Raw genomic sequence first — 27,876 nt, forward strand, 5'->3', positions numbered from 1 at the left:
CTGCACATCTCCCTGTCTCTCTGCTCATCCATTTTTTAGTCCCAATTTGAATTTAATCCTAAAAATCTGCACCTCTCCTTCTCCTTCTCACTTCATAGACTATCCATGCAGCCCCCCATCTACACTAATCAGATATGTTTGAAAGTTCTGAATTATCTCTCCGCTTAGCCCCTCCGTCCACACTAAAGCAGCATTTTTCATTTTCCAAACTACACTCCCAGAGGTGTCTGAATTTCACTGGAATGAATGGAAACGTATTGTTGCTATTACAGTGGTGGAATAATAGCATTAATCACTTCTAAGGCGTTTCAGCATTTTGGTGTGGGCGTAGAACATCTGGGAGATGGTTCCAAAATGATAATGTGGATGGTGAACATTTTTAAATGTTTACAACGGCAGCAGCCGGGAATTGAACTTTTCTGACTACTGCCTTAATTAGCCACTGTGCTACCCCCAACTGCATGTTGCCAACTGGATCAGTGTAAACTTCCCTCATTAAGAGACGTGTTAGCGACAGATGCTAACACCCATGAGTTTTAGCCTCCTTGCTAGCACTCCTTCCTCCCAATCCGAGGGGCTGCAAGTTTTGGGTTTGATTCTGGGCTGGTGCAGGACTGAGCAGCGCGGTCAGTCAACACAACACAGGTTACACTGTAGTGTGTGTGTGTGTGTGTCTTTAGACTTCATCCACATACGTCACTAACACTCTATACCTGCACAGTTATGCCCAGAAACACCTAATCAGCGTCGGTGTTGCCGTCGAGGTCGTGTCCACTCAGCAGTGACCTGCTGTTAGTGTGTGTGATGCCGTCCTCTGCAGTCTCCTGCTGTTGGAGTGTGTGTCACCACCCCCAGCAGTGCCAGTGAGTGCCAATCTATGGGAGGGGGAGCAGCTGTCAGGTGTGGGGTGATTGCTGATCGTTGGACTGGTTGAGGGGTAAACTTGAGAAGGGAGGATGAAAGCATGTCGTCATTTCCCTCTTGATATAAAGTGCAGTCTATGGATGCAAACAAAACCATGTTGTATGTCATTCAACGAATACTCTAATGAGCTTGACAAAACGGCAAAAGGGTTAAAGTCTGAAGTTGATGACAGCTGGATTGAGTGAGAGGAGAGCCCCTATGAACTACTAGTTGGCTCATAGAAAAATGACCTGACTAGATGGCCGAATATTCGGTGCCATGATATCGCCCATTAGAGAAGACCCATAACAACAATCCTCTGTTAAGACGGAGTATTCTGGGACAATCATGGTCCTCATCTGCGTTGGAGTTCACACAAAGCTCTCGGAACATGCAGTCCTACAATAAAAAAAAAAACTCACATGAAAGTCTTAGATACTAGTACTGTACATTGGAGTGATATTGAAGTGCATAAGTAGACTTGGCCTAAGTGCGTGTGAGTGTAGAGTTTGCATAATGGATCGTTTGAATAGTGTAGTGTGTATGTTTGATGTTTAGTGTGTGTGTGTGTGTGTGTGTGTGTGTGTGTGTGTGTGTGTGTTCTGGGTGGGGTGAGCCCTGCGGGGATCTCTCGCCGGTGCCTAGAATAGCTGTGGATCAGAGCACTGGGAACGGAGCGACAGAAATAGACACTTCCACTGTGCCTCACTCATCGCTTAGCAACTGGCTCCCTCTCCGCTCCACACACACACTCCTGCTATGCTCCTACATACACACACACACACACACACACACACACACACACACACACACACACACACACACACACAATCAGGGTCCTCTCTCTGTTCTCCTGCATCCATATACACACCATCAGGGTCCTCTCTGTTCTCCTGCATTCACACACACACACACACACACACACACACACACACACACACACACACACAGTGTTCCCTCTTCCTCCACTCATTCTTATGGGTTTCTCTTCCTCCATCCTCAGATTGTTCGCTCTCTCTTTCTCAAATATTCCTCCATGCACTCCGCCATGCTAACAGTCTACCCTCTGATCTGACCTGCTCCAGTAAGCATTCCTTTCTGTGTTGACTGCTGTCAATCTCCATCGTGTTCTTCCTCTCCATCTTTAGTTATCCAGTCGTCTCAGTCTCCTCTTTTCTTTGCCAACTGAGTATACCTGTTTCTTTAACGGCTCCATCCAGTGCTGTTCATGTCATATGTTTCATGTCACATTCATTCTGTATTGTATACCATCGATGATCTTGTCAGAATTGACCTCACTACATAAGCACACATGGCTGTTATTCAGTATCATCATCATTGTCATGTATTTGACCTTTGACCTGTAACATGTCTCTCCTGCATCCCATCGTCATTTCGTCAACCCTTTGCCATCTGTCATCCAGAAACGGAAGTCCAGCTCCACGATTCAGTTTATGGTGAGAAATGTCCTCCACGCGCCCTTTGAATGTCTTTCAAAGCTCCTTCTTTTCTTTATCTCCTCCTGTTTTATCATGTGTTCCTCTCTTCTCCCACATTGTATCTTTTCTTTCATATTCCCTTCTTCATGGCCTACCTGTATGGCACTCTACACCATGGGCCTTTCACTTACCAGCGAGACCACCAGAGAGATGGTTAACAGCTGCTAGATTACTATGCTGAACACCGGTTTGATCACTGAGTGTCTGTGTGTGTGGTTGTGTTTGTGTGTGTGTGTATCTGTGTCTGTGTCTGTGTCTATGTGTGTGACTTTTGCCAAGTGTATGAGTTTGACTAGTGTGTCGGTGTGTGTGTATGAGAGAGAGAGAGTGTGTGATATGTCAGTGAATGACATGATAAAATGAATATATCCCTTGTGTTGGTCCTTCCTGTTTGTCAGTTGGTGTGACCTAGAGTGGATCCAAAACAGAACCAGAACTGATCGGTCTCTGTCCATGTTGATGTTGTTGAGTTGATATTATTATACTGTACCATAGCATTGTTTTAGTCACTAGTTAGTGTATGCAGTGTTTCCTCTAGATTTGTTTTTAGCAGTGGGGGCAGCCAGGACATCTGCACCCCCAAAAAAAGAGAAGAAAATCACAAAAATCAAGGTTACATATAAGGCTACAATATGAAAAAAACTGGCATTTCATTAGAATATAATATAATATCTTTCTTAACCTCTATTTACACACTCTTTGACTAATTAGGCTTTTTTTAACTATGGCTTAGACTCATAGAATCTATAGCCTATAGCTTAATTTGAACCTACAGTATAGCATAATAATAATAACATTGGGTGTCACCCCGGGAATTTTTTTAATTCTAGTTGGTAATCACTCCATTTAACGTGACTTGAGAGGGACAGGATTCAGGAACTAAAGACAGGCCCATCTTCTGTCTGACTCATGTCACGTTAACCCATGCATTAAACCACATGTCACTGCTTGAACGTTTTGAACACAGCCTTTATTTGGTGCAAATCAAATTAGGTTTCATTGGTTACTTTCTTTGGTTATAGTCCGCTATTCACATTACTAGGCCATCACTGCAAGTGCATACAAAATGTTATTGGCCAAGATTTGTGCCGTCCCCACATTTGCAAAATTGCTTACCTTCGTTACTACAAGACATTGTTTTTTACCCTGCATCAAAACGCGATTGAGTGCGCATCTAATAACAGGGTCACCGCGGGGAGACATCCACTCTCCATGTTTAATTTTCGCTGTTGTTGCGAGCTAATAGTAGGCTCGATATATCCTTTGAATACGATCGGCTCCAGAAATGAATGGGTTTTCCTTAGCCTGTGCTACACAAGTTGTGCGAAAATTGTAGTTTTTGCAATGCTGACAGCACATGGAAGCTCTTGATAGCGCATGCCACTAATGTCTATAAAAACTATATATTTATGGAATAAAACTAGACAGGTACTAGCATTGCTGTTTATTGTTAAACTGCAATCATCTGCAGCCAGCAGATCACATTTAACTAAGCATCCGGAAAATAATGTGTGTCTGCCCTAATTCTGAAGTCGTGGCCACCACTACAAAATGAAGATGCGATAAAAGTATATAACATATACAACTGCATAAAATCTGTCTGAAAATTGGATTCCCAAAGTGTGTGTGTGTGTGTGTGTATGTGTATGTGTGTTTGTGTGTGTGTGTGTGTGCATAGCTTATACCTGACTCAGAAGCTTTAATTACCCAGAATGCATGTGGAGCGTGTACTGCTGCCAGCTGTGTCAGTAGACATAGACTCCCATGAGGGTCTGGGTGGGTTGATTTTGTAGAGTGACCAGAGAGTGTTACAGAAAGCATCAACACGTCACCACTCCAGCCTCGATGAGCGTGATGAGCCAATCAGCATGGAGTGATGAGCATGGAACTTGTATGATAAGTGAACTTAGGAGCTGAAACCTGAAACATGTAGAAATATCAGTGAGTCTAGCGACCGTGTTTGTATGGTTGTATGGGGATGTGTGTGTGTGTGTGTGTGTGTGTGTGTGTGTGTGTGTGTGTGTGTGTGTGTGTGTGACCACTCTGCAGCCCTGAGTGTGTGTGAGTGTGTGTGTCCACTCTGCAGCTGTGTGTGTGTTTCCATGTGTCCACTGCAGCCCGGTTTGTAGCTGTATGTGTGTGTGTGTGTGTGTGTGTGTGTCCACTCTGAAGCCCTGAGTGTTAACACACTGTTGTGTTTCCTGCACAGCCCCAGACAAACAGCACGAAAAACAGCATAGTCACCAGCCCCAAAGGAAACGTCCCTACTCCCGCTCTGGTATTTACCCTCTCTTCTCTTTCTGTCTGTCTCTCTCTTCATCTTTCTCTCTCTTGCTCGCTCTCTCTCTTTCTCTCTCTGTCTCTCTCTCTCTCTCTAGTCTCTTTCTGTTTCTCAACTTCTCTCTCTTTCGCTCTCTCTGTCTTGTTCAGTCTGTCCGTGTTTCTGTCGTTTCTGTCTGAATCGGTTGCTGTCTCTTTTTCCTGCCCCAGATCGATCCCCCCTGCCTGGTTGTGTCTGAATGTCCACCCTCATACATCACCCTTTTAGGAAACCTGTTGTGAAGCATGTGTGTGTGTGTGTGTGTGTGTGTGTGTGTGCGCGTGTGTGTGTGTGTGTGTGTGTGTGTGTGTGTGTGTGTGTGTGTGTGTGTGTGTGTGCATATGAGTGTGTTTGTGTGTGTGTGTGTGTGTGTGTGTGTGTGTGTGTGTGTGTGTGTGTGTGTGTGTGTGTGTGTGTGTGTGTGTGTGTGTGTATGCACGCATATGAGTGTGTTTGTGTGTGTGTGTGAGTGTGTGTGTGTGCGCCATCCATGTTGTGACTGATACAATGAGAATATGGAGCTGTTTGTGTGAGTTCACCCTGTGGAAAAATTCCTCATTCCTCATTCCTCAAATGTGGTGTGTACATGAATGCATTCATTTTTCACAGCTATTATTGCAGACTGAATAAGAGGCTTGGCTTGTGTGTGTGTGTGTTTGTTTGTGTGTGTGTGTCTGTGTGTGTGTGTTTGTTTGTGTGTGTGCCTCATCTAGTTCTACTGGTTTCAAACTGATAATGCAGTAACCTTCAAGGGTGGTGTCGTGATGTCTGTATGTGGTTATATATGTATCTGATGTAAATGTGTGTGTGTCTATTTATGTGTGTGTGTTTATATACTGAATTTATATGATGTGAATGTATGTGTGTCTATTTATACGTGTGTGTCATTGTAGACATATTAGTTGAGTCGGTTGGATTTCTCTGTGGTCTCAGTTTAGCTCTGTCCTGAACTAAGTGCTGGTTGCTGTGTCTGTATGTGTGTGTGTGTGTGTGTGTGTGTGTGTGTGTGTGTGTGTGTGTGTGTGTAGTATGTACACAACTCTTCCTTATGTCTGTCTACAGGACTAACATTCACTATGGACACCTCTGTAACACACACACGCATACAGACACTTTCTCTCTCTCTCTCTCTCTCTGTATCACATACACATGCTCACATATGACACACAAACACACATACAGTATACACGCACATGATACACACACACACACACAAAACAAACATACATGCACACATATGTGCGCAAAAACACACACAAACACATGACTAACGTGCATGAAGCATTAAGACGAGGCGTGTGGCCTTTGCCTTGGGCTGTTCTTGGGCACTCCTCTCTCTCTCTCTCTCTCTTTCCCTCTCTCTCTTTCTCTTTCTCTCTCCCTCCCTCTCTCTTTCTCTCCCCCTCTTGCTCTCTCCCATGCAAAGCCTCACGCCTTTGTTGAGGCTGGGGGGAAGAGAAGTACTGCTGGTTTCTAGGAGTGAATCCCCTGCTCTTCTCCCAAGTTAGAAAGAATATCCCCTCGTTCCCTGGATTGGGATCTTTTAGCACTATGGGATTGGGATTATTCAATTCACTAGATTAGGGTTCTTAGATTTTTTAACTTGAAATTTTGCGTCCAGTGCGTTACTTTTTTATATGTTATGTTTATCCTGTCTCTTTATCATATTTATAATTTTAAAGGAGAAATCCAGTGATTTGTCACATAGATCTCCGAAAAAAACAAAATATCAATTGGTTTTACCCAGCTCAAGTTGCTGCAGCCAACAGTTAGAGCTTCCAGGCAGCTACCGTGCTACACTATGGGAACATGTTCATGACTCCTCATGTTCCTGCCCCCAGAGTCTAGTGCTGTAGCTGCCTGCTACATTAGCTGTTGAAAAATGTCTCCTTTAATTTAGATTTAATTCAGATTTAATTCTCCTTTAATTCAGATTTAATTCTACTTTAATTCTAGCCTTCACAGTGGATAGACATTGAACACTGGTGTTAGAGGTGATCTGCAGAAATAAACACATATATGACATGATGGGTTTTTAGAGCTGCTGTCTGTTGACTCTGCTTACGACATCAGAGGCAGGCTTGTTGTTACAAACGCTTCTCAGTGCAAGCAGCCCTTTTACGGCGAATATCAACTCTGCCACATCTCTCTCTTCAACGTAGTGCACTTCAAAGGCACAACAGCCGCCGCCAGAGGGTGTGTGTGCGTATGTGAGTGTGCTTGTGTGTGTGTTTTTGTGTGTTTTTTCTCTAGACCATTAGCTCAGCAGCGTGAATCTTAAAAGGTTTAACTTTTTGAAGGGGAGGGGGGGATTCTCGCCTGAAACCTCCTTCACTGTGACCTCTCCCACTCAACCTCACATGCTAACAACAGCTCTTTCACAACACTCTCTAGCCACCCTCCCTTTCTCTCTCTGTCTCTCTCTCTGTCTCCTTTCTGCTATTTGAATTTAACAGGTCTTTTTCTCCATCTCTCTACCAAACACTAACATCCTTTTTTCCTCATTCTTCACCCCACCCCATTTTGCTCCTTCTCTCTCCTCTTTTATTTTCTCCCTCTCTTCTCTCTCCTCTCTTCTTTCCCCCATCTTTTGTTCTCTCTCTTCTCTCTTCCTCTCTCTCATCCCCTCTCTTGCTCTCTCCCTTTCTCTCTCTTTTCCCCATCTTTCGTTCTCTCTCCTCTTTTTCTCTCTCTCCCTCTCTTCTCTCTCCTTCTCTCCCCTGCCTCTTTCTCTCATCCCCTCTCTTGCTCTCTCCCTCTCTCTCTCTTTTCCCCATCTTTCGTTCTCTCTCTTCTCTTTTTCTCTCTCTCCCTCTCTTCTCTCTCCTTCTCTCCCCTGCCTCTCTCTCTCATCCCCTCTCTTGCTCTCTCTCCCTCTCTCTCTCTCTCTCTAGGAGCCTCAGACCACTGTTATCCATAACCCAGTGGATGGGATCAAGGTACACCCCCTTGCTCCCCCCTCTCCCTTCTTCATCATTCTACTCTCTGATGTTTCTCTTCCTCTCCTCTCCTCTGTCATCCTCTGTTCACACCTTTCTCGTTTTCTCATCCTCTGTCTGTCTGTTCCTCTGCCTTGCCGGCACTGTGAGTAGGTAAGGCTGTCATCAGCAGAGAGAGAAAGTGTCCGGGTGTGTGTGGGTGCGCGCGCGCACGTGTGTGTGTGTGTGTGTGTGGGTGTGTGTGTGTGTGTGGGCGGGTGTGTCTATCTGCTCTGTTCCCCTGCCTTGCCGGTGTGTGACTAGGTAAGGCTACCATCAGCAGAGAGAGAAAGTGTGTGTGTGTGTGTGTGTGTGTGTGTGCACGTATGTCTATCTGTTCTCCTGCCTTGCCAGCACTGTGAGTAGGTAAGGCGGCCATCAGCAGGCAGAGAATGACAGCGACCGGCCCAAGAAGTCTCTCTCTTTCTTTTCTTTCTCTTCCTCTTTGTGTGTGTGTGTGTGTGTGTGTGTGTGTGTGTGTGTGTGTGTGTGTGTGTGTGTGTGTGTGTGTGTGTGTGTTTGTGTTTGTGTGTGTGTGTGTGTGTTATGTGTACTTGTGGTAAAGAGTGATGCCTATGCATACTCTATATGCTTATCCATATTCTGGTGTAAATCAGGTGTGCTGCAGATGAGACTGGAGCTACTGTACTGCAGCTTATAGTGAAGCCTGGAATCTTCCAAATGAATATGAGTGCTCTGTGAAAGCCGCTTAGATGCCGGTGCAGATACGTGGTAGCGTATGCATAAAGCTTATGCTTATGAGATGGTCTTTATCATAAAACCGCTGAAAGCCTGTGTCAGCTTAAACACATCTAAAAGAATATTTATATTTGCAGCTTACTTTGCAGGACAGGTTATTTTAGGTTATTTTTTAATGTTTTTGCAGCAAGGGAGTGTGTGTGTGAGTGTGTGTGTGTATGTGTAGTTTTGTGTTTATACATGTATCTATGTGTGCGTTTGTGTTTGCATGCATGTGTGTGTACATTGGAGTGTGTATCTGTGTTTTATGTTTTTGTCTGTAAACTAGTGAGTTTGTTTGTGTGTGTGTGTTGGTGTGTGTGTGTGTGTGTGTGTGTGTGTTTTACATTTTTGTGTGTCAACTAGTGAGTTTGTGTGTGTGTGTGTGTGTGTAGCTAGTAGACAGTTGATGCCGTATCTTATTAAATTCCTGTTCGGTTCCCCCTCTTGTGTGATTCGTGTGCGTGTTTGTGTGTGTGTTTGTGTGTATGTGTGTACGTGTGTGGGGACACATTTTGATCCGTTTGTCTGTCTTCTTGTCTGTCCTGAGCTAGTGCTCTCTGGAAAAACCTGTGTGTGTGTTTGTGTGTTTGTGTGTGAGAAAAAAAGATGGGTTTGTCAAAAGCACAGAAAGAGAAGTGTGTAGCAAAAAAGCTGAGCATCTGTACTTTGCACATGTCAGAGATTAATGTAGCCTATTAGTGAGAGCCTGTGTCAGGGGAGGCTGAGCAAGATGAGGTAATTTTAGCACGTGGCTCAATACTGCCCTCTGAAGGACTGTACCAGAACTGCAGGAGGAACTTTATTAAGCCTTCGTACTGTAGTTTGTAGTGCAATCGTGCTGTTTGTACTTTGTTTAGTCATCCAGTTTTATTTTCAGAGCAACTTTCCTCTAGATTAACCAATTGCAAATGGAAATGTGCAATTATTTCATACAGGTGTGGGTTGTCAAATGTTCTCATGGAAATGTGCATGTGAAAGTTGCCATGTATACTGTTACATGGAACCATACATGTGAACTTGTCTTTTATGAGTGTCTTGGCATGCACATGTGTGTGTGTGTGTGTGTGTGTGTGTGTGTGTGTGTGTGTGTGTGTGTGTGAAACCAAAAGCTCAATGTTTAATTCTTCTGTCTTCTCTGCAGGAGTCTTCAGACAGCAGTAACACCACCATTGAAGATGAGGACGTGAAAGGTGGGTGTGGCACCTCACCACCAGGGTCGGTTCTTCCCAGGGACTGACCCAGGTGTGATAGAACAGGACCACGCAGGGATCTCAGTGTATCATAGAGCTGGGCTAACAGTCCCAGGACATCATATGAAGATGGCGGTGGTAGTGTAGTGGTTAAGGAGCAGGGCTAGCGTGCAGTAGCCTGAAAGTTGTCGGTTCAATTCCCGGCTTCCACCGTTGTACCCTTGAGCAAGGCACTTAACCCCAAGTTGCTCCGGGGACAATGTGATCCCTTGTAATATAGCTGACATATGTAAGTCACTTTGGTCAAGAAGTGTCTGCTAAATGTAATGTAGTGTCTGCTAAATGTAATGTAATGTCACACAAACCTCAGACAGGTCGTAGAACAGGGGTAATATTCTCTGGGAGTTTCGAGGACCTCTAACATTCAACTTAAAACAGGGCTAGTACCTCAGAGACCGAAGAGGAAACTCAACCATGTAGCATAGAAAAACGTAAGTAGGCCCTGGCAACCATGTGAGGACCTCTGGGGACATGAACCCTCCCCATGGAGATCAGTTTGACTGATTTCAGAACCAGTCTCTACAGCATAGGCCTCATACTGGAGCACGTGGTTTAGCTAAGAGGCTCTCATGGGGGGGACTCTCTGTAGATCTGCCCCATGGAGACCAGTTTGACTGATTTTAGGCCCTCTCTACCGCATAGTCCTCACACTAGAGCACACCCTGTAGGCTGCAACCTCCAGCCCCATCATCTGGTTCTCACCTAGTTCAGATAGATAGACTGCCCCATGGAGACCAGTTTGACTGATTTCTGTACAGCATAGGCCTCAGACTGGAGCACATGGTTCAGCTAAGAGGCTCTCATGGGGGAGGGGGGGGGACTCTGTAGATTTGCCCCATGGAGATCAGTTTGACTGATTTCTGTACAGCATAGGCCTCACACTTTAGTACCCTGTAGGCTGCTGCCTCACTTGGCTCAGCTGCTAATCTGGCCCCTCACTTAACTCAAGCTAAGAGGCTCTCAGGGACCTCTGTGTAGATGTGGCCCTCATTTAGGGCTCAGCACTCTGACAGAGCACAGAGGCTCTCAGGGGGGCTGGATGATATCACCAAAAAAAAAGAAAGTTTTTTTCCAGTGTTGTAGATGATTCTCACGTGTGTCTCTCTCTACTTGAACTCAAGATAACACATGATTTGAAAATAGTCTCCTTTTAAAAAAAACTACAGACTACAGAGTTCCCCAGTAACTAGGGCTGTATGTATTATAGGTTATATCAGTCTTTGCCACACATAGGGTTGCAGATATAGCCTAATTGTAGATTTCTCATTCACCAATTTACTTCTTTTTGTTTTTAACACAATTTAGGAATTCCCTCTTTCCATCAGTTTTCAACGTATCTTAGCGCTAAAACACTTGCTAGCTCAGCACTAAGAACTCAAAATGGCAGAAGTCTGTGAATCATGTTGCGTAGAGAAACCAGATAAGCATCTATGATTGTTGGCAGATGTTTGTACCGGTATGTGTGTCTGTGTGGTATATTACATAAATTAGCATAGTGGGCAAGGTGCTACTGCTAACACCTAACAAGTAAAGAACAAACAAACAAACAAATAATAAATAAATAAATACATAAATAAAGACCATGGGTACACTACCCTGGGAACAAGCACAATAATGTCCATCTGTGCAGTAAGTGGCTTTGGAGAAAACAAATGCAGATGTACCAGTCAATGTGGTCGTTGGTGTGTGTGTATGCGTGAGTGCGTGCATGTGTGTGTGCGCGTGTGTGTGTGTGCGTGCGTGTGTGTGTGTACATGCATGTGTGTGTGTGCGCGTGTTTGCGCGCGTGTGTGTGTGCGTGCGTGAGATGGTGGCCTCCTCGCTCCTGATAGCCGCGGTGTCCCTCACCTGCTGATGTGAACTGAAGCAGGGAGTGAAGGGCGCCTGGCTGAGATTCACAGCTTTGGGCTCGGCAGGAGACGAGGAGGAGGAGGAACAAGGCAAGGGCACCTTGGGCTTATTTTTAGCCAAGTGAGGAAACAGAGAAAAGAATGAGAGAGAGAAAATAAGAGAGAGAGAGAGAGAGATGGAGAGTGCAAAAGAGAAGAGAGAGGGGAAATATTTATAACTTGGAGAAGTAGAGAGTGCTGTGCAAAATCTAACGTATTCGTTGGGAAAAGTGGTTGGGGTGTGTGTGAGAGAGAATGTGTGTGAGATGGCACATCTATTGTAAGACCTGTCCTGGCATGTGTGAGTTAGTCAGGCTGGTGCTGTTTCCTAATGAGGTCCGTTTGCCTCCTGTGCTGAAGTGCTTTCTGTTGAGGAGCTCCTCTGGGCTCCTATTGGCTGTGCTTGTAGCCTCAAGTGACATCACACAGGTGCATTTTTTTTTTCTGCTCTGTCGGTCGAAATGTTTTTCACACAGCAGGCTGCCTAGTCCTGTGGATGGTGTGGATGCGGGCGACAGCGTCAGAGCATCCTCACATTCTCTTGATGGCGTCCCTCTGTATCCAGCTGTCTTCTCCGTCTCCCTCCCCACCTTTCTCTTTTCACTGTTCACGATGCTTCCTGTCTGTCCTCTTGCTATGGTCAATGTTCTTCTCTCTCTGTCTGTGTGTGTGTGTGTGTCTCTGTGTATGCGTGTCTGTGTCTGTGTCTCTCTCTCTGTGTGTGTGTGTGTGTGTGTGTGTGTGTGTGTGTGTGTATGCGTGTCTGTGTGTGTGTGTGTGAATGTGCCCTGTGGACCCCTCCAGCGAGGTCAGTAGAGAGCAGCTCAGTAAAGCCGTCCCCAGAGTCCAGCCAGTCTACACCTGCAGCAGCTCCTGCCCCTGTCATCTTCTGTAAGTGGTATTTGGCTGCTTGGCCCTATAGCCCTGCCCTGTGCTGCACGCCCCCCTCCTTCTGCCTGATAATCCCCCACCCCCACCCCCCATAGCTCAGGAGGCATCCTACAGGGCAGCTGACTCAGGTCAGTCCTGATCCAACTAGTTTTGGTACTTGTCTGACGCAGATAAATAGACCAGAGGTGCATTAAAATTCGCAAACATAGGCAAATGTTCGCAAACGTTCGCAAAAAGTTTTCTGTTTGCCTTGAGTTTGCAGTGAACTTTTGCAAACACTAGCAAGCAGTTTGACGAGGTAGTTCTCAGCGAATGTTTGCGTCTGTTTAAGGAATTTGAACGCACCTCAGATCTAGCGTTGGACTGACACAGATGTGCCAGCCATGTCTGCAGCTGACCAGGATCAGCGTTTGCTGCCCTCTGGGATCTCTGCCCCGGTAGTGAGCCTGAGACGACCCGTCCGCTTGAGTTGAGTTTGACCCTTGACCTCACACACCCCAGTCTCACTCGAATCTCCAGCACGACAGGTCTCTGGTCACCTCATTGGACCACGAGAGCACAATACCTAAGCAACTAGTAGCCCTTTTAGCTCACAGACTCTGCGCTTGATTGGTCCTGCCTGGTGATGCACAGCTAAGCAGGTGTAATGCAAGCAGAGCCTGCTGGGCACCCAGGCAGGACCAATCGCTCAGGATGCTTGTAGAGTTACAGTGAAGGATGTCTAGTGCCAACATGGCCAGCCCAGCACGCTGTAGCTTTTCCCCGCATGAGTTTCCTCTTAAACTGGAATGTTAATCTCAGAAAATAGCTACAGCACTGGATGGATAAGATTTTATATTATTGTCTAAATAATGCACTTGATTAGAAACGCTCTGGTAGAGATAGACCCTGGTCTCTTCTAAGACAGACATGGTCTTTCAAATGCACATGGTAGTATGGAGCTGACTACAAGTGAACTGTACTGAAGCATGGTGTTCCAATGGCCCCTAAATGCCAATGAGTGCAGAATGTGTGGAAGGTTTTCTACAGGTTATTATATGCTGCCACCTTGTGGGTGCAGATGAAACAGCATGTCCAGCGCGGGGATTGACCAAGCCTCTCACCTACTCCCCCTCCCACACACACACACACACACACACTGCATATAGGTGCTTGGGTTTGAACCCCCTCTTCCCCTCCCATACTCTAAAACCTCTAAATTGTGGAATTTCTTCCTCCATGGCCTTCCGTTGCCCCGGTCTCTGTGGGGTGGCGTTCTGTTGCCCCTCCAGCCTCCAAGCTGTCCGACCTCTTGGGCTCGGTGCGCAGGAGTTCAGGTCCCGCTGGGGGGCTCGACACCGAGGGAGGGGTGCAATCGGCTGCCTCCCCCCCTCATACGCCTGCCACGCAGAGTGAGTAGCAGAGCCTGGACGCACGCCGCCCCAACTCACACACACACACACACACACACACACACACACTCATTCACGTTGCCTGAACCACTGAACACCACGCCAGCACTGTACTCTCTCACACATTCACTCACACAGTCAGTCATTCAACTCCAGTCTGTCTCTGTCACTCTCTCTCTCATCTCTCTCTCCATCTCTCTCTATCACTCTCTTCTCTCTATCTGTTTCTCTGCAGCACTGTTCCACTCTTTATCCTCTCTTCTTTTCACTGTCGATCTCACTGCTGATCATCAGAACTCTCTCTGTCCTCTGCATGTCTCTCAGTGTCTGTCTCACTGCATGTCTCTCTGCAGGTGGAACTCACTGCATGTTGTTCAAGTTTCCTCATTCACTCTCACTGTTGTTTCCTCTTCATCTGTCTATTCTCACTCCTCTCTCTCTCTCTCTCTCTCTCTCTGTCTCTCTGTCTCCCTGACACATTAATTTTGTTGTTTATTCTGGTGTTTCTCTGTTGTTGCCTAATTAATGATCACTCTGTGATGTCACGCATGCCCCCACCCCTCTCCTTACTGTGCCACTGTACTGTATGTTCCCTTCCTGTCTCTGCGGGACACACACACACACACACACACACACACCTCCACCCCCTCACCTCCCCTCACCTCCCCTCCCAGCCCGCCTGACAGACCTGGTGAGCAGTGTGTTCCGTGCGCCGGCCCCCCAGGTTACCAAGGAGACCTCGCGAGCCCCCCCCTCCTCCACTCCTCACGCCCCCCCGCCCCCCTCCCACACCCCCTCGGGCTCCTCAACTCTGAGCCTGCAGTGTGAGTACAGAAACATGCAAGTGTGTGTACAGGAGTGTGTCCGTGTGTAATGATATAAGTGTGTGTGTGTGTGTGTGTGTGTGAGTGAAAGAGAGAGAGAGAGTAAATGTGTTGTTTCTGCATGCGTGATGATGATGAGGAAGTATGTGTGTGTGTGTGTGTGTGTGTGTGTGCTCGCACTATCCAAGATAAACTCTCTCTCTAGGCTGCTGTGGCACTGAGCTTCAAATGAGGGAATTAGGGTGTGAGTCACCTGAAGCATGACCCGCTTGTCACTTACAGCCTTGACCGTGCATGTGTGTATATGTTTGTGTGTGTGTGTGTGAGTCTGTATGCGTGAGTGCGTGCATTTGTGTGTGTGTGTGTGTGTGTGTGTGTGTGTGTGTGCATACATGTGCAAGTGCGTGCATGTGTGCGACCCATCTGAAGGACAGAGCGAGGGGACCATTGTGGGAGACTTGTTCAGTGGGGACCCGCTGTGTGTGTGGTGAACGAGGGATAGAGGAGGAGGAGGAGGAGGAGAGGACATGTCAGGCCTCATGCCGCTAAGCCCTCTCACTGCAGGAGAGAGGAGAGCTGAAGGGAGGGAGGGAGAGAGAGAGAAACAGGAGGAGGAGGGAGGAGGAAGTAAATCTTTCCCAAAGCGCTAAGGGACAGGAATAGCATGTTGAGCTCAGCAAGCCCCGAGAGAGAAAGAAGGAGAGAGAGAGAGAGATAGAGAAGGAGAGAGGGAAAGGAGGAGAGAGGGATAGGGGGCAGATGAAACCAGATCCATGTCAGGATGAAGGACTCTGAGGAGTATGAAGCATGAGAGGAAGATGTCTTGAGAAGTGAAAAAGATCTAGAAATGAGGGGAAAGCCAGAGCAGCATGAATAAGGATCAGAAAGGTAAGTCTGTCTGGGGCGGCAAGTTGCCCAAACACACAGGGGGGTGCTCGACTGCAGAAGTGTGTCTGTGTGTGTGTGTGTGTCTGTCTGTCTGTCTGTCAGAGACATATGGAACGTGTGCTTTTCTTGTAAAGACAATTGTGCTGGACCCCAGTTTGTGTGCAGAGTGTGTTTTAAGAGATGAGATGGTCACCAAACAGTTCTATCATACGATCTCTGGAGTGTGTTTTGAGAGGTGTGATGATCACCAAACAGATCTATCATACGATCCCCTTACCATGTAATGTGCATGCATGTGTGCAGTTTTGAGAGCCGCACTTCTCGCTGGTTTTGAGAAACTGACATCAGCTTAAATCTGCAACTCCCGAGCTTACCCTCTCTTTGGCAAGATGAGTAGAGGAAAGTGACTGGTATGGCCTTGGTGTTTTCCATTCAGTGTCTGCAACAGTTTGTGTGAGCAGTAGGCTTTTAGTCTGGATGACCTCTGTCCCAGATGCGGCCCACACTCAGACCAGCGTGTATGAGACTGTATGAGAGATTAACTAGATACCAGCGTGTATGGGACTGTATGAAACTAGATGAGTGTGTGAGACTGTATGGAAGATGAACTAGAGACCAGCGTGTATGAGACTCTATAGGGGATGGACTAGAGACCAGCATGTATGAGATGAACTAGATACCAGCATGAATGAGATGAACTAGAGGTCTGCATGGTTATTCCTGGCTGTCTCATAACTTCTAATAAATTTGATCATTTTCCCCCTTCAGTGCGTAAACAAGAGATCATCAAGATCACAGAGCAGCTGATTGAAGCTGTCAATAATGGAGACTTCGAGGCCTACGCGTGAGTTGCACTGCATGCTGGGAATCTATTGCTATAAGAAAGAATGACATCTAATAGATCACTCTGTAAACATTTATAGAGCCACATAAATCCATATATTTATATAGTATGCATCCATGAAATCATTGGGCATCCACTGCATGCATCTGCTACTATGCATCCATGCTGTTTTAGTTACATTATACAACCCTATATTTTATTTACATTCAGCCTGTATCCATGCCAAGATTAATAATTTGTTAATGTTTAATGATCACATACTAACTATCATTTATCTTCTCATATCAAATATATGTACAACAGCAAAGCAATAAGTGAAATCCTTGCATTGCAATGCAAGTACTGTTTCATACACATAAGGCTTTTTCCCGCAAACACATTCAGAGGAAATGCTTTGATATTTCATACAACATACTACAGGCATTTAGCTGGGTTTTGAACCAATCCCCAGCCCTCTTGAGCTTGTGCTGGGATGTGCTGTGTAAATTATCGTAGTTCGTAGTACGTAGTTGGTTCGTAGTTTCTGCTGATGGTCTGTATAAGTTATCTGTTTGGTTCACAGGAAGATCTGCGATCCGGGACTGACGTCCTTTGAGCCAGAGGCCCTGGGGAACCTGGTGGAGGGAATGGACTTCCACAGATTCTACTTTGAGAACCGTGAGCGATCATGTGCGGCCTCACAGAACCCCGTAGAAGTGCAACTGAACCCATAAATTAGTAGTGCATGTTCTTCTTTACGTAACAGAACCTGTGGAACAGTAGTGCATGTTTTTTACATAATAGAACCTGTGGAACAGTAGTGCATGTTCTTTACATAATAGAACCTGTGGAACAGTAGTGCATGTTCTTCTTTATATAACAGAACCTGTTGAACATTAGTGGATGTTCTTTGATGTGTCTTATACAGAATGTGTGGGGATTTGTTGGGGATTTATAGAATTCAGATCTATCCCACTCTGTCTCACTGACTCGTCTTCTAGCCTCTTTGTCACCTTCCCTTTTCTCTTCCTCCGCACCCCTTCAATCTTTTTGTTTTTCTCCTCTCGTCTCTCTCTACCTTGTGCTCTATTTCATTTTCCTTCCCTCAATCCCTCTCTCTCTCTGTCGTTGCTTTCTCCCCCTGTCTCTTTGCAGTATTGTCTAAGAATAGTAAGTATAGGGGAGCTTGTCGGGGAACTGTAGAATATTTCTTTGTCTCTCACTGTCTAGAACATCATCTTTCTATCTTCATCCTCTCTCACTGGTCTTTCTATCTTCATCCTCTCTCACTGGTCTTTCTGTCCTCGTGTTTCTCTCCTTTCGCTCTTGCTGTCTGTATTCCCTTTTGTCATTTTCTAGCTCTCTTTCTCTCTCCACTGCACCCTCTTCTTTCCCTCTCTTTTAACCTGTTGAGGGGTGAATTATTTTCCTGGCTCCTTCTAGAATTCTACACGAACAATCTATAGTTTAAGTGTTCTTTGGGAAAAATCAGAGCCTTATAGATTCCACTGCTTGGTTGAATTTCCTATTGTACTAAGTAATTTAGAACGACCATTAACTGTATGTTATTTGCACACCTATGAAGTAGATCCATTTTTTTGGCCGTATCACACTTGTATATTAATTCGCCGAACTCGTTAAGTTTAAATGAACTGTCACGTTGCCATCAAGCTGTAAAATGCAGACGTTCAGAACATGACAACATTGTAGCATATGATGGAGGTGGCTTTTAGCTAGATGGATGACAGCAGGGTAAGTAAAATAGCGATGTTTCCAAGCTAAAGTTCATCAGAATCTTGGGATATGCCCGCTTGACAACGGGAGAGATAGAACTAATGACTGGCCTTTGGCCGTAGCAACCATCCATTTAGAACTAGTAACGGCAGTTTGTCCTGCAAGTTAAGAAATTAGTTGATATGTGTTGGAAGAAAGTAGTTCTACAAACAAGTTTTAGCGATTAAAATGTTTAAATTGTAACAGGAAATAAACACAACGCAAGTGGCAACAGTGGAATAAGCGGGATAATGGACTCCACGGTGGTCTGTTCACAGAAGTTAATGCACTTCCGCTTCGCGTCGGGGCCGTTTTACAACCTCGACCGTGCATTAACTTCTGTGAACAGACCACCGTGTCGTCCATTATCCCTTACATATATGGCTCTGGGAAAAATCCCTGTCACATCATAGTGTGGAACTCAAGGTTCACGAACGTTCTAATTCCATTTTCTGACCGTACTCCTCAACTCCTCCATCCCTCTCTTCTCTCTCCCTCCGTGTCCAGTGCTGGCTAAGAACAGTAAGCCCATCCACACCACCATCCTGAACCCGCACGTGCACCTGATTGGAGAGGACGCCGCCTGCATCGCCTACATCCGCCTCACGCAGTTTGTGGACGGCCAGGGACGTCCCCGCAGTAGCCAATCAGAGGAGACCAGGGTATGGCATCGCCGTGACTCCAAGTGGCAGAACGTCCACTTCCACTGTTCTGGAGCTCCGGCTGCCCCACTGCAGTGAAGGTATGCACACACACACACACACACACACACACACACACACACACACACACACACACACACACACACACACACACACACACACACACACACGGACGCACATGAACATGGACACACATACACGCACGCACAGACACACACAAACACACACAAGGATACACATGCACACACACACACAACACACACACACACACAGACACACATACACACACACACAAACACAGACACACACACACACACACAAAGACATGCACACACTCAAATACATACACACACACCCACACACACACACACACACACGGACAAACACAAACATACACATGCACACACAAATGTAGCTATGAGTGAGATGATGCTCATGTTGAAACAGCTGCAACCATCACATTCCCAACCAGCATCAACAATTTCAAGAGCTGATCCTTCTGCCTTTGTGTGTGTGTGTGTGTGTGTGTGTGTGTGTGTGTGTGTGTGTGTGTGTGTGTATGGAGAGCAGGAGCTGCATTGGGTGCGTCTGACTGGTGTGCTGTCGTGGGCAGGAGATGGAGGGATGGAGAGAGGGACTGAAGGAGGCAGGACAGGGGAGAACGAGTGCAAGGCTGGGGAGCCTCCTCCACGGTCGGGCCCATGGGCCTCCAGCTCTGCACCAACCCTGTCCAGGCAACACATCGCATGCACACCGTCACTCTTTATCGTCCCCTGGGGGCCTGGGGTCACACTGCAGCCTCACTGACCTCTGTCCCGCCATCTGAACTCTCCTCTGAAGCGCAATTACCCTCAGCTGCACCCTCACCCCCCACCCCCTGCCTCCTCTGGAAGGAACAACAGCACACATATCAGATCAAGACTCACAGCTCCTGTGTTCTGCATTAGAACCGCACCCTCTGTTCCCATGTCTCCCCTCACTGGAAACAGTGTTACACCCTGTGACGAGGGTGGGTCAGAAATATTAGAACCTTCAAATGAAGTTCATATTATTATTATTATTATTACCACTATTGCTATTATTATTATTATTATTATTACTACTACTATTATTACTACTTCTTTCATCATCATTGGTAATGCTGTTGTTCTATTGAGGTTTAATATTTAATAGTATAATTCTTGATGCCAGTGGTAAATCTATTTTATCAGAAGAAAAACTTTTGTTTTGTTTTTTCATTTGTATTTTTTGAAATGCATGATTTTTTTTTCAGTATTATTCTCAGTGGCTGTTTTTTATGTGCTTGAGTAATACGAAATGTACTTACAATTTTACACACTTACCTGTAAGTCATTAAGACTACTGATCAGCGCAGCTTGTGAGCGGAAGGAAAGCATTGTGGGAAAGGCCTTCAGACAGGAAGTGGATTGGCTGAGGGGAGAGAGATGTAGGGTTCCACTGTTGTCCGCCCCCTAACTCTGAGTGGCCATCTGTGTGTTCTTATGCTTCTTAAGGAGGTACTTCTGTTTAATCTTGGTTTCTTCAAAATAGGATCTGACATGTCACCTCTTTCGGTAAAATTATGATAGTTCTGGTGTTGCCATGACTACAATTAAACATCAAATACCGTCAGGATTCCACAGCTATAATTAGATTAAATGAAACACTCCGTCTGAATCCTTTGTGTCTGAGCCACATACATTGTCACTAAGTCCTACTCATTACTTTCAGTCCAGGCTTGATGCTTTCCAGGGGCTTCTGTATGAAATGGCAGAGCTAGCATCCCAGTGCAGTGTACAATGGATGCCTAATACCGTGTCCAGATACACTTGCACTTGGACACACTCATAAGGTGCGTTTATAGTTAAATTAGTCTGGGTAGTCTTAGGATTTTTAGTGAATTCTTATGGGATCTTTGTATGGTAGTTTTAGGAGCTTTTATAACCTAGGGGATATTTGATCTAGTAAGGCGTAGGGCTGCTCTTGACAGTGCAGCTGCATCAATAAGAGAAGGTAACGCGTGCTGACTCAACCCACGGTGGGGAAGTGAGGTGGGCTAGAGTGAGGAGATGCGTGGCTTTTACAGGAAATGACACAGGAGGTGTGGAACCATCTCTTAGGCACCTGATCATTGATATCCCCCTTTTCACTTCTGATTTCTCTTCATTCTGACTTATATTCTGATTATTTCACCCTATTTTTGTATGTCATAGAAAATAGATGTTTTGTGGAGGGTTTATTTTTCCCTATAAGTTTATGTAAGACCCAATGTGGTGTCTATGGGCATTACATGTTTGTTTAACTGCTGAGGTGAACAAGAAAGTCTTCATTTATTTTTTCTTTGTAAGAGGTGCTGAAAAGAATTGCTACTGCTGCAAATCATGGTAAAGGGGGTAAGACTATAAAATAAGCACAGATATTATTTAGTTACAGAAATGTATGGCAGCATCAGCTTCTAGAGAGCTATTATTTTCCACTGGATATTTGTGAGTGGAGCATATCTATTTACCATGGTTACGTTGAAACACACACACACACACATACACAAATAGCACCCATATATGTTTGTTTACATGACAGTTTGTGTGTGTGTGTATGTGTTCATTAAGGCACACATGTTCTTGTTTGCTCCTATGCCACAATGCAACGGCAATATGAAGCCTGGAGGTGAATAGAATGCGTTGCTATAGAGATAAGTAATAACATAATGCAAGAGCTTCCTGGTAACCAGCACAGTTTATACCAATGAGTATAGAAGTTACTTCTATACTCTTTGTTTATACTGTTAGTTGAATGCAGATTTGATCTGTGTAGAGATATGGAATGTACATGACATAATGAGATGATGACATAATGAGATGTGAAGCAGATTCTCTCAGTGGCAGCATATCTGTTTAATATCATTCTTGTGATTTAAAAAAAATAATAATAATTGTTCTCCTCTACAATGTGATATCTGTTGTTTTTCTGTTGTCATGTTGAACCCTATTGGTTTGATGTGGGGGGTGTTTCTTGGTAGAAAGTATGAGACCAGGGGTTTCGAGGGTTTCACCCTGCGTTTTCAGTGTTTTCAACTCTCGAACTTCTCCAGAGCCGGTTATGTTAAGTTAGAGCGAGTTAAGAGATCAAAACCTAGAAAGAATGTTTATAAAATGTATAAAGAACTGCCTTCAGACATCAGAGGAATCCGTACTGGGCGTGGCCCAGAGTCTGGCCTCATCCGTCCCACCAGCCTCTGTCCCCTCGGAACAGCGGTTGAAACAGCATGCTGACATTCTATAGTGATGTTCTCTCTTCTATCTGTGTCACACAGTGCATACTCAATACTCAAATATGACAGATGAATATAACAATAACTTTTAAAGATTTCATACATACAGTATATTGTACAACAACAATTATGTAGTGATGACATAGGTGGCATCTATTTGCATGAAATTCAAAATGAAGATACATTTGGTGTTTTTATTTCATATCGTTGATTTCTTTTTTACTGAATGCTGGTGAGTTATGATCCTCTATCTTCTTTCTAAATTTTGTGCATATACCAATTTTTGACGATGATGATGATGATGATGATGATGATTATAATGACGATTATGACTATCATGGCATAAGTAACAATGATTGTATTGCATGTTTTTGTACAGGGTTTCTTGTTGTTTGAGCAGGGTAGGATGGTCATGAATTTTAACTGAGGACTTGGGAGTCTTAATTTGTGCAGTTTTTTTTTATTCTGCCTGAACAATCCAAGCTTGTCATGCTGGCTTTGAGAGTGCATCATGGGAAATTATGTGTCTAGTTGTGCGGATGATACTAGTGAACTGCATGCTTCGGAGGTTCATTCACTGCTGAGTATCATGCAGAAGCACTGCAGCGTTTACCATGGACACAGTCCAGAGTTTACTGAGAGCCCCTGTTTTGCGCTGCAATATTATTTTGCTGAGACGTGAAATATAATGGCAACACATAGAGGGCGCCAGACATCTATGTTCACCAGCTCACTTTGGCCCTTAGCAGAAAGTCACTTGCAGCAGCAACATGCCATGAATGTGGACCTACATGGTCTTGAATTTCCCCTTGGGGATCAATAAAGTATCTATCTATCTATCTCTATCTTCACAAACAGATGTGAGAACAGCAAGTTTGCTGAGTCAGTGAGATGATTTCCATACTCACCAGACAAGTAATTAAGTAGTAGTTTCATAGTTCTTCTATGGCAATAAGAAGCCAGTGTTTGCCTGTGCATCCCTATGGCAATGGTAATTGGATCACACTGTTATGCAAAGTATTACTACTGTGGGAGTTAGAGCGCTCTTAAAAGTATGCTGTAAAGTTCCAGGCCAGTGATGAAACGAAGGTGTGTGTGTGTTTGTTTGTGAATGTATGAGTGTGTGCGTATGTGTGTGTGTGTGTGTGAGAGAGAGAGACGGAGAGACAGGAAAGAGTTCATTAGTGCCGAATCCCTCCTTTTTTAGTGACACCTCGCTGCTCTTACAACATCAAGCCACGGCTCTTTGTAGTGTTTCTTTTATGTCCTTTGATCCCTAATCCTATTGCCTGTATTTGTTTCAGTTGCTTTGCTTATGGTTTCTCTGACGCTGAGCCTTTGAGATCTGTTGGTTTCTCGTTTTTGAAGGGGGGGTTTTGTATATAATCTCATGATGTGTAATGAGATTATGTGAATCCTGTAAGATTACACAACAAGGTTATTATTATTATTATTATTAATATTTCTCTCCACTCTTCCTGGTACTGCTGCTCTGTTCTTCCAATGTGCTCTGTGTTCTAAAAGTTAAGGAAATGTGTTAAGATGTTATCGATATGTTATCAATAAAAATTACGGTACAAAGGCACAAACTTGTTTTTTTATTCAACCTCGGGCAGATTGTCTCCTCTGTAGGATGCTTACAATCAGAGGAGTGTCTGTCTCCCTGCTTCAAGTAATCTCAGTGGGAATGAAGGTTCTCATCTCACCGCCTGCCTCTGACAACAAAGCCATAATTCGGATTAGATTAGAGCAGGGATCATGTGTAATTGTTTCTCAAGACAGTACAAAGTCTTCCTATAGGGTCAGTGTCCATCAGAAGCGAGGTGTCCACAAACATCTTGCTCCACAACTCAGCACAGATAGATGTAATGATGACATCGATTTCAGAAAACATTCTGAGCTGTCCGAGACAGGCCTTTGGGATATAATCAAGAGTGTACGTTTTTTTTTGTGTCAAGTCACCAATTAAGGAACAGCTAATGGAAAGACTTAGCTTTTGCTCTAACTGAAAAATGGGTCCCCAGTAGAAATCTCAGCAGAAAGGTCTTAATCCATTATTTTTGCCAATAATGAAGACACAGGTGTTATATTGACTATGTCTACAAGTGTTCATATTGTGATGGACATCATGGGTTTAAAAAAAAAACATGCATAAGTTGAAAAGTGTATTTCTGTGATGAAACATTCTACTGATAGAAAAAAGGTTGGGATCTGTTATGCAGTTTATGGGTAAAAATCCTCTTCCTTAGGGTTTCAAAATACATGGGAACTAAGCCCAAGCTATGCTCATGACAGACAATTAGATCAGCAAGCATCTTTGAGTGTCTAGAAATGTATTTTTTATTATTATTATTATTATTATAGACGGTTCCTGACTGTTTTGCTGAAATAAATACTGACCAGTAGCTTATTAAAACATCATCTTGACAGCTGCATGGTAGCTTTGCTGGATTGGTTAGCATGCTCTGTGTGATGATGCTTAATAGAAAACATGTAAGCCTGCATAATGTATTATGCGTTGGAAATCAAAAGATATATTATGATACTAATGCCGAAATTAGCAGTGATCTGCAGTCCCAGAATATAAAAATAAACGACATAATATGAGGCCAGCTGTGGCCTTCTATTGCTAAAAAGTAAACACTCATAATATGCATTTTACAAAATGTGTTAGTGATGTGTTTCTAAATCTGCCATGTTCCTCGTGTGAGAGCACCAAAGCGGCACACCTAATAGGGTAGGCCTATTTTTCAAGTGCTGACCATGCCGTCTGACGCTAGTGTGACGCAGGGAGCGTGTGTTCCTTCCAAGCCTGGTCAAATGCTGCATACGATTAACGTTACTGCAACTGCAAGGAAGCCTTAGCAAGACGTTTTAAATCGAAGAGGGGTTTTGTGGTTTATTTTCAGTGTAAGTCCACCTAGCACTGTGCGATCGTATAAGGTAAGGTACCATTCAACGTTAAAAGTCATTCGGGGCTTTGCTTTTTTGCCAGGATAGATTAAGTGAGCCAACCAAACCTTCTAGCTAGCTACCTAGCTAACGTTAGTGATAGCAGGCTAGCTTTGGAACCAGCTAACTCTTCGTTGGTCTGCCCGAGGAAACGTGAGGGCTGCTTCACTCGTGCACCAGAAATAGCTTTCCTGAATGACGTTAGTCCACATGCTCTTGCGATAGATTTTCCGAAATAATGTGAACTCCGTGTACATCAACTTCATGGTAGAAGTGGGTAAAACGTTACGTGCCAACGTTTGTGAAGGGTAGCACTAGCAGTTAGTGTGCGTTACTATGGGACTTAACGTTATACATAGACTAGAATACAAACTAGCAGCTACAATATTTGTATCCTATCTCCGCATAGTTAAATCAAGCAAACAAGGTTAAAGTTGCCGGTGGTAAAATCATAAAACCTGGGATGGGTGCACTAAGATGGAATGATTAAGTTAATCACCGTGAACGATTTAAGCAATCGTTGGGATGGGTAGAAAGGGTGGTTGTTAGCAGGGACTGTGGGGAAAATTGTTGTTATTGCTAGTCAATGTCACATAAGTTAACGTTGTTAGCTAATGTCAATTTAACTTATCTGTGTTAGCTAATGTCAAGTTAACTTATCTGTAAATAATTTCAGTTAATTTTATTGTGTTCCTGTTATTGCGGCTAAAACCATTTAAACTCTCCAGATCAGAAAAATATGACTAGATAAGAAATTAGGCTAATTTGCGCGCTATGATAACTTGCTACCCTGGCAATAAGTTGGACAACCCGCCAGCCGACCTGCCCATAGCAATAACGTGAATGAACAAGCACAAGAACAGATGGTTAAAATATTCCAAGTAGAAGTTGGACAACTTGGTTAGTGATCGTTATCTCCTTGCAGCAAGCCAATTTAGGTTTGTAAACTCATGTTATATTTGTGTAGCAATATACAGTTGTTTTTTGATAGCTCAAAAAACTTCGATAGATGAATAATGTATAATGTGTTTCCTAGTTGGATAAGATTAAGTTATTGTGAAATCATACCACAGTCGATCTCATTTGCCACTTTTCTCCAGAGTCGGATTGTCAACATCAAACATCAGAGTTCTTCACTGGAAGACGGATCGGCTCCAAGTTTTCATCTGAGTCATCGTTTCTGGGACCCTTTTTCCTTCGTGTTTTCCGAGACGTGCACTGTTTGGGAGAGGCAGGAGAGCCGTGCGCTGCTTAAAAGACTGCGATGCATCGCTTAAGGACTTGTGCTGCACGCTTGCGGCCTCTCACGGCCTCACAGACTGCCCAAAGCGCCTCTCAGACGCGGCCGGCGGCGGCGGGCGCCCCAAGGACGTTCCAGCACATCCGTTGCTACACGGCGCCCGTCGCAGCCGAGCCCTTCCTCAATGGAACAAGTTCGAACTATGTTGAGGAAATGTACTATGCCTGGCTGGAGAACCCCAAAAGTGTGCACAAGGTAAGCTTGGCATCCCCCGTCTGCCAGTGTTTGGCAAGGGAAGCGCAGTGAGGGTTGAAGACGGATATACCGTATCCATGCCCTCAAATGTGCCCTTGGACAGGGCACTGAAAGAGAGCCAAAACTGGCCTTAGGAAAACCCTACCTCTGTCCATGTTTTGTGTGTTTGCATATGCATTTGTCTGCCCACGACATGTTTTTATCTTGTGTAAATAGAGGAACCTATGTAGTCGGTACTTAGAGAGAGCGAGAGAGAAAGAAAACTGGGTGGGCAAATTGATGGATAGACAGATAGTAAAGCCGTGGCCTACTGGTTAGCGCTTCGGACTTGTAACCGGAGGGTTGCCGCAAAGGCACGGCTGAAGTGCCCTTGAGCAAGGCACCTAACCCCTCACTGCTCCTCGAGCGCCGCTGTTGTTGCAGGCAGCTCACTGCGCCGGGATTAGTGTGTGCTTCATCTCGCTGTGTGCTGTGTGTGTTTCACTAATTCACGGATTGGGATAAATGCAGAGACCAAATTTCCCTCACGGGATCAATACTCAAAAGAGTATATATACTTAAACTATACCTAAAAGAGAAAGGTAGATAAAAAATGATGTTGAAAGTTGGGGAGCAGTTGGCGTGGCCCAGCACTCAAGGTCATCTGTGAGAAGGGCAGTCATGTTTCGTAACGAGTCACTTACTCACTTCCTCCTCTGGGCAGTGTCCGTCTCAGACCCTAATGGCAGTCTCCTTCTCTGACAGGTGTTATGTAAGAGCTCTCTCTCTCTCTCTCTCTCTCTCTTTCTTTCTTTCTTTCTTTCTCTTTCTCTTTCTCTTTCTTTCTTTTCTCTCTCTCTCTCTCTCTCTCTCTCTCATCTGCAAGATCATCTGAAATATCAGCAATGCACCGGTTTTGTAATGTCAGACCTAGATCAGAATCAACCTGCGTTTATTCTCAAACCTAGAGTAGACTAGCCCTTTGTCTATAATCAAAACAAAACCAGGATCAGAACAAAACTGTATTTACCATCAAGTCTGCCCCAGCCATTACCATCTGATCGTGCCCCAGCATAGTCCCTTCTGGGTTTTCTGTCTGTCCTTAACGCTCACTGATTCATCGCTGACTCAACACATGACTCACCAAGTGAGGTTTGAACATTCCTCTGCAATTACACCCATAACCGCTGCCAAAGCTGCCTGATTTCCCAAAACATCCTCCGTCCCAAAACATTCCCCTTCCTAAGAAGTGGGCCCGGCTTTGGGAAAGGGAATCTCTGCGCAGCAGACAGCGCTCTGGAGAAGTCATGGGTTGGCTGTGGTGGGAAAGATTAATTGCAGTGGAGA

General features: G+C 44.8%; 2 protein-coding genes across 54 annotated transcripts in view; both read left to right on the forward strand.

Moving 5' to 3' along the window:
* The window catches only part of LOC125304506 (calcium/calmodulin-dependent protein kinase type II subunit beta), an 80,046-nt gene extending 56,358 nt beyond the window's left edge, over window positions 1-23,688 (forward strand). For 7 of the 50 annotated variants that reach the window (XM_048258807.1, XM_048258808.1, XM_048258818.1 and 4 more), the window contains 10 exons: window positions 4,612-4,680; window positions 7,617-7,661; window positions 9,583-9,631; window positions 12,385-12,471; window positions 13,743-13,862; window positions 14,537-14,686; window positions 16,343-16,418; window positions 16,981-17,087; window positions 18,678-18,912; window positions 19,403-23,688. In XM_048258807.1, the coding sequence (XP_048114764.1) occupies window positions 4,612-4,680; window positions 7,617-7,661; window positions 9,583-9,631; window positions 12,385-12,471; window positions 13,743-13,862; window positions 14,537-14,686; window positions 16,343-16,418; window positions 16,981-17,087; window positions 18,678-18,910 (936 nt within the window). In that variant the 3' untranslated portion in view covers window positions 18,911-18,912; window positions 19,403-23,688. Of the gene's footprint in view, window positions 1-2,327; window positions 2,361-4,611; window positions 4,681-7,616; window positions 7,662-9,582; window positions 9,632-12,384; window positions 12,472-13,742; window positions 13,863-14,536; window positions 14,687-16,342; window positions 16,419-16,980; window positions 17,088-18,677; window positions 18,913-19,402 lie in introns of all 50 variants that reach the window. The other 43 variants (XM_048258833.1, XM_048258835.1, XM_048258832.1 and 40 more) reach the window with 18 other exon arrangements.
* Window positions 23,689-24,891: 1,203 nt separating this feature from the next.
* Window positions 24,892-27,876, forward strand: part of ogdhb (oxoglutarate dehydrogenase b) — a 42,004-nt gene continuing 39,019 nt past the window's right edge. For 2 of the 4 annotated variants that reach the window (XM_048258162.1, XM_048258160.1), the window contains exons 1-2: window positions 24,892-25,046; window positions 26,156-26,550. In XM_048258162.1, coding sequence (XP_048114119.1) covers window positions 26,320-26,550 — 231 coding nt within the window. In that variant the 5' untranslated portion in view covers window positions 24,892-25,046; window positions 26,156-26,319. Of the gene's footprint in view, window positions 25,047-25,646; window positions 25,994-26,155; window positions 26,551-27,876 lie in introns of those variants that run through there. The other 2 variants (XM_048258158.1, XM_048258159.1) reach the window with 2 other exon arrangements.

This window comes from Alosa alosa, chromosome 12 (genome assembly GCF_017589495.1).
Source record: "Alosa alosa isolate M-15738 ecotype Scorff River chromosome 12, AALO_Geno_1.1, whole genome shotgun sequence".
Taxonomy (NCBI): Eukaryota; Metazoa; Chordata; class Actinopteri; order Clupeiformes; family Clupeidae; genus Alosa; species Alosa alosa.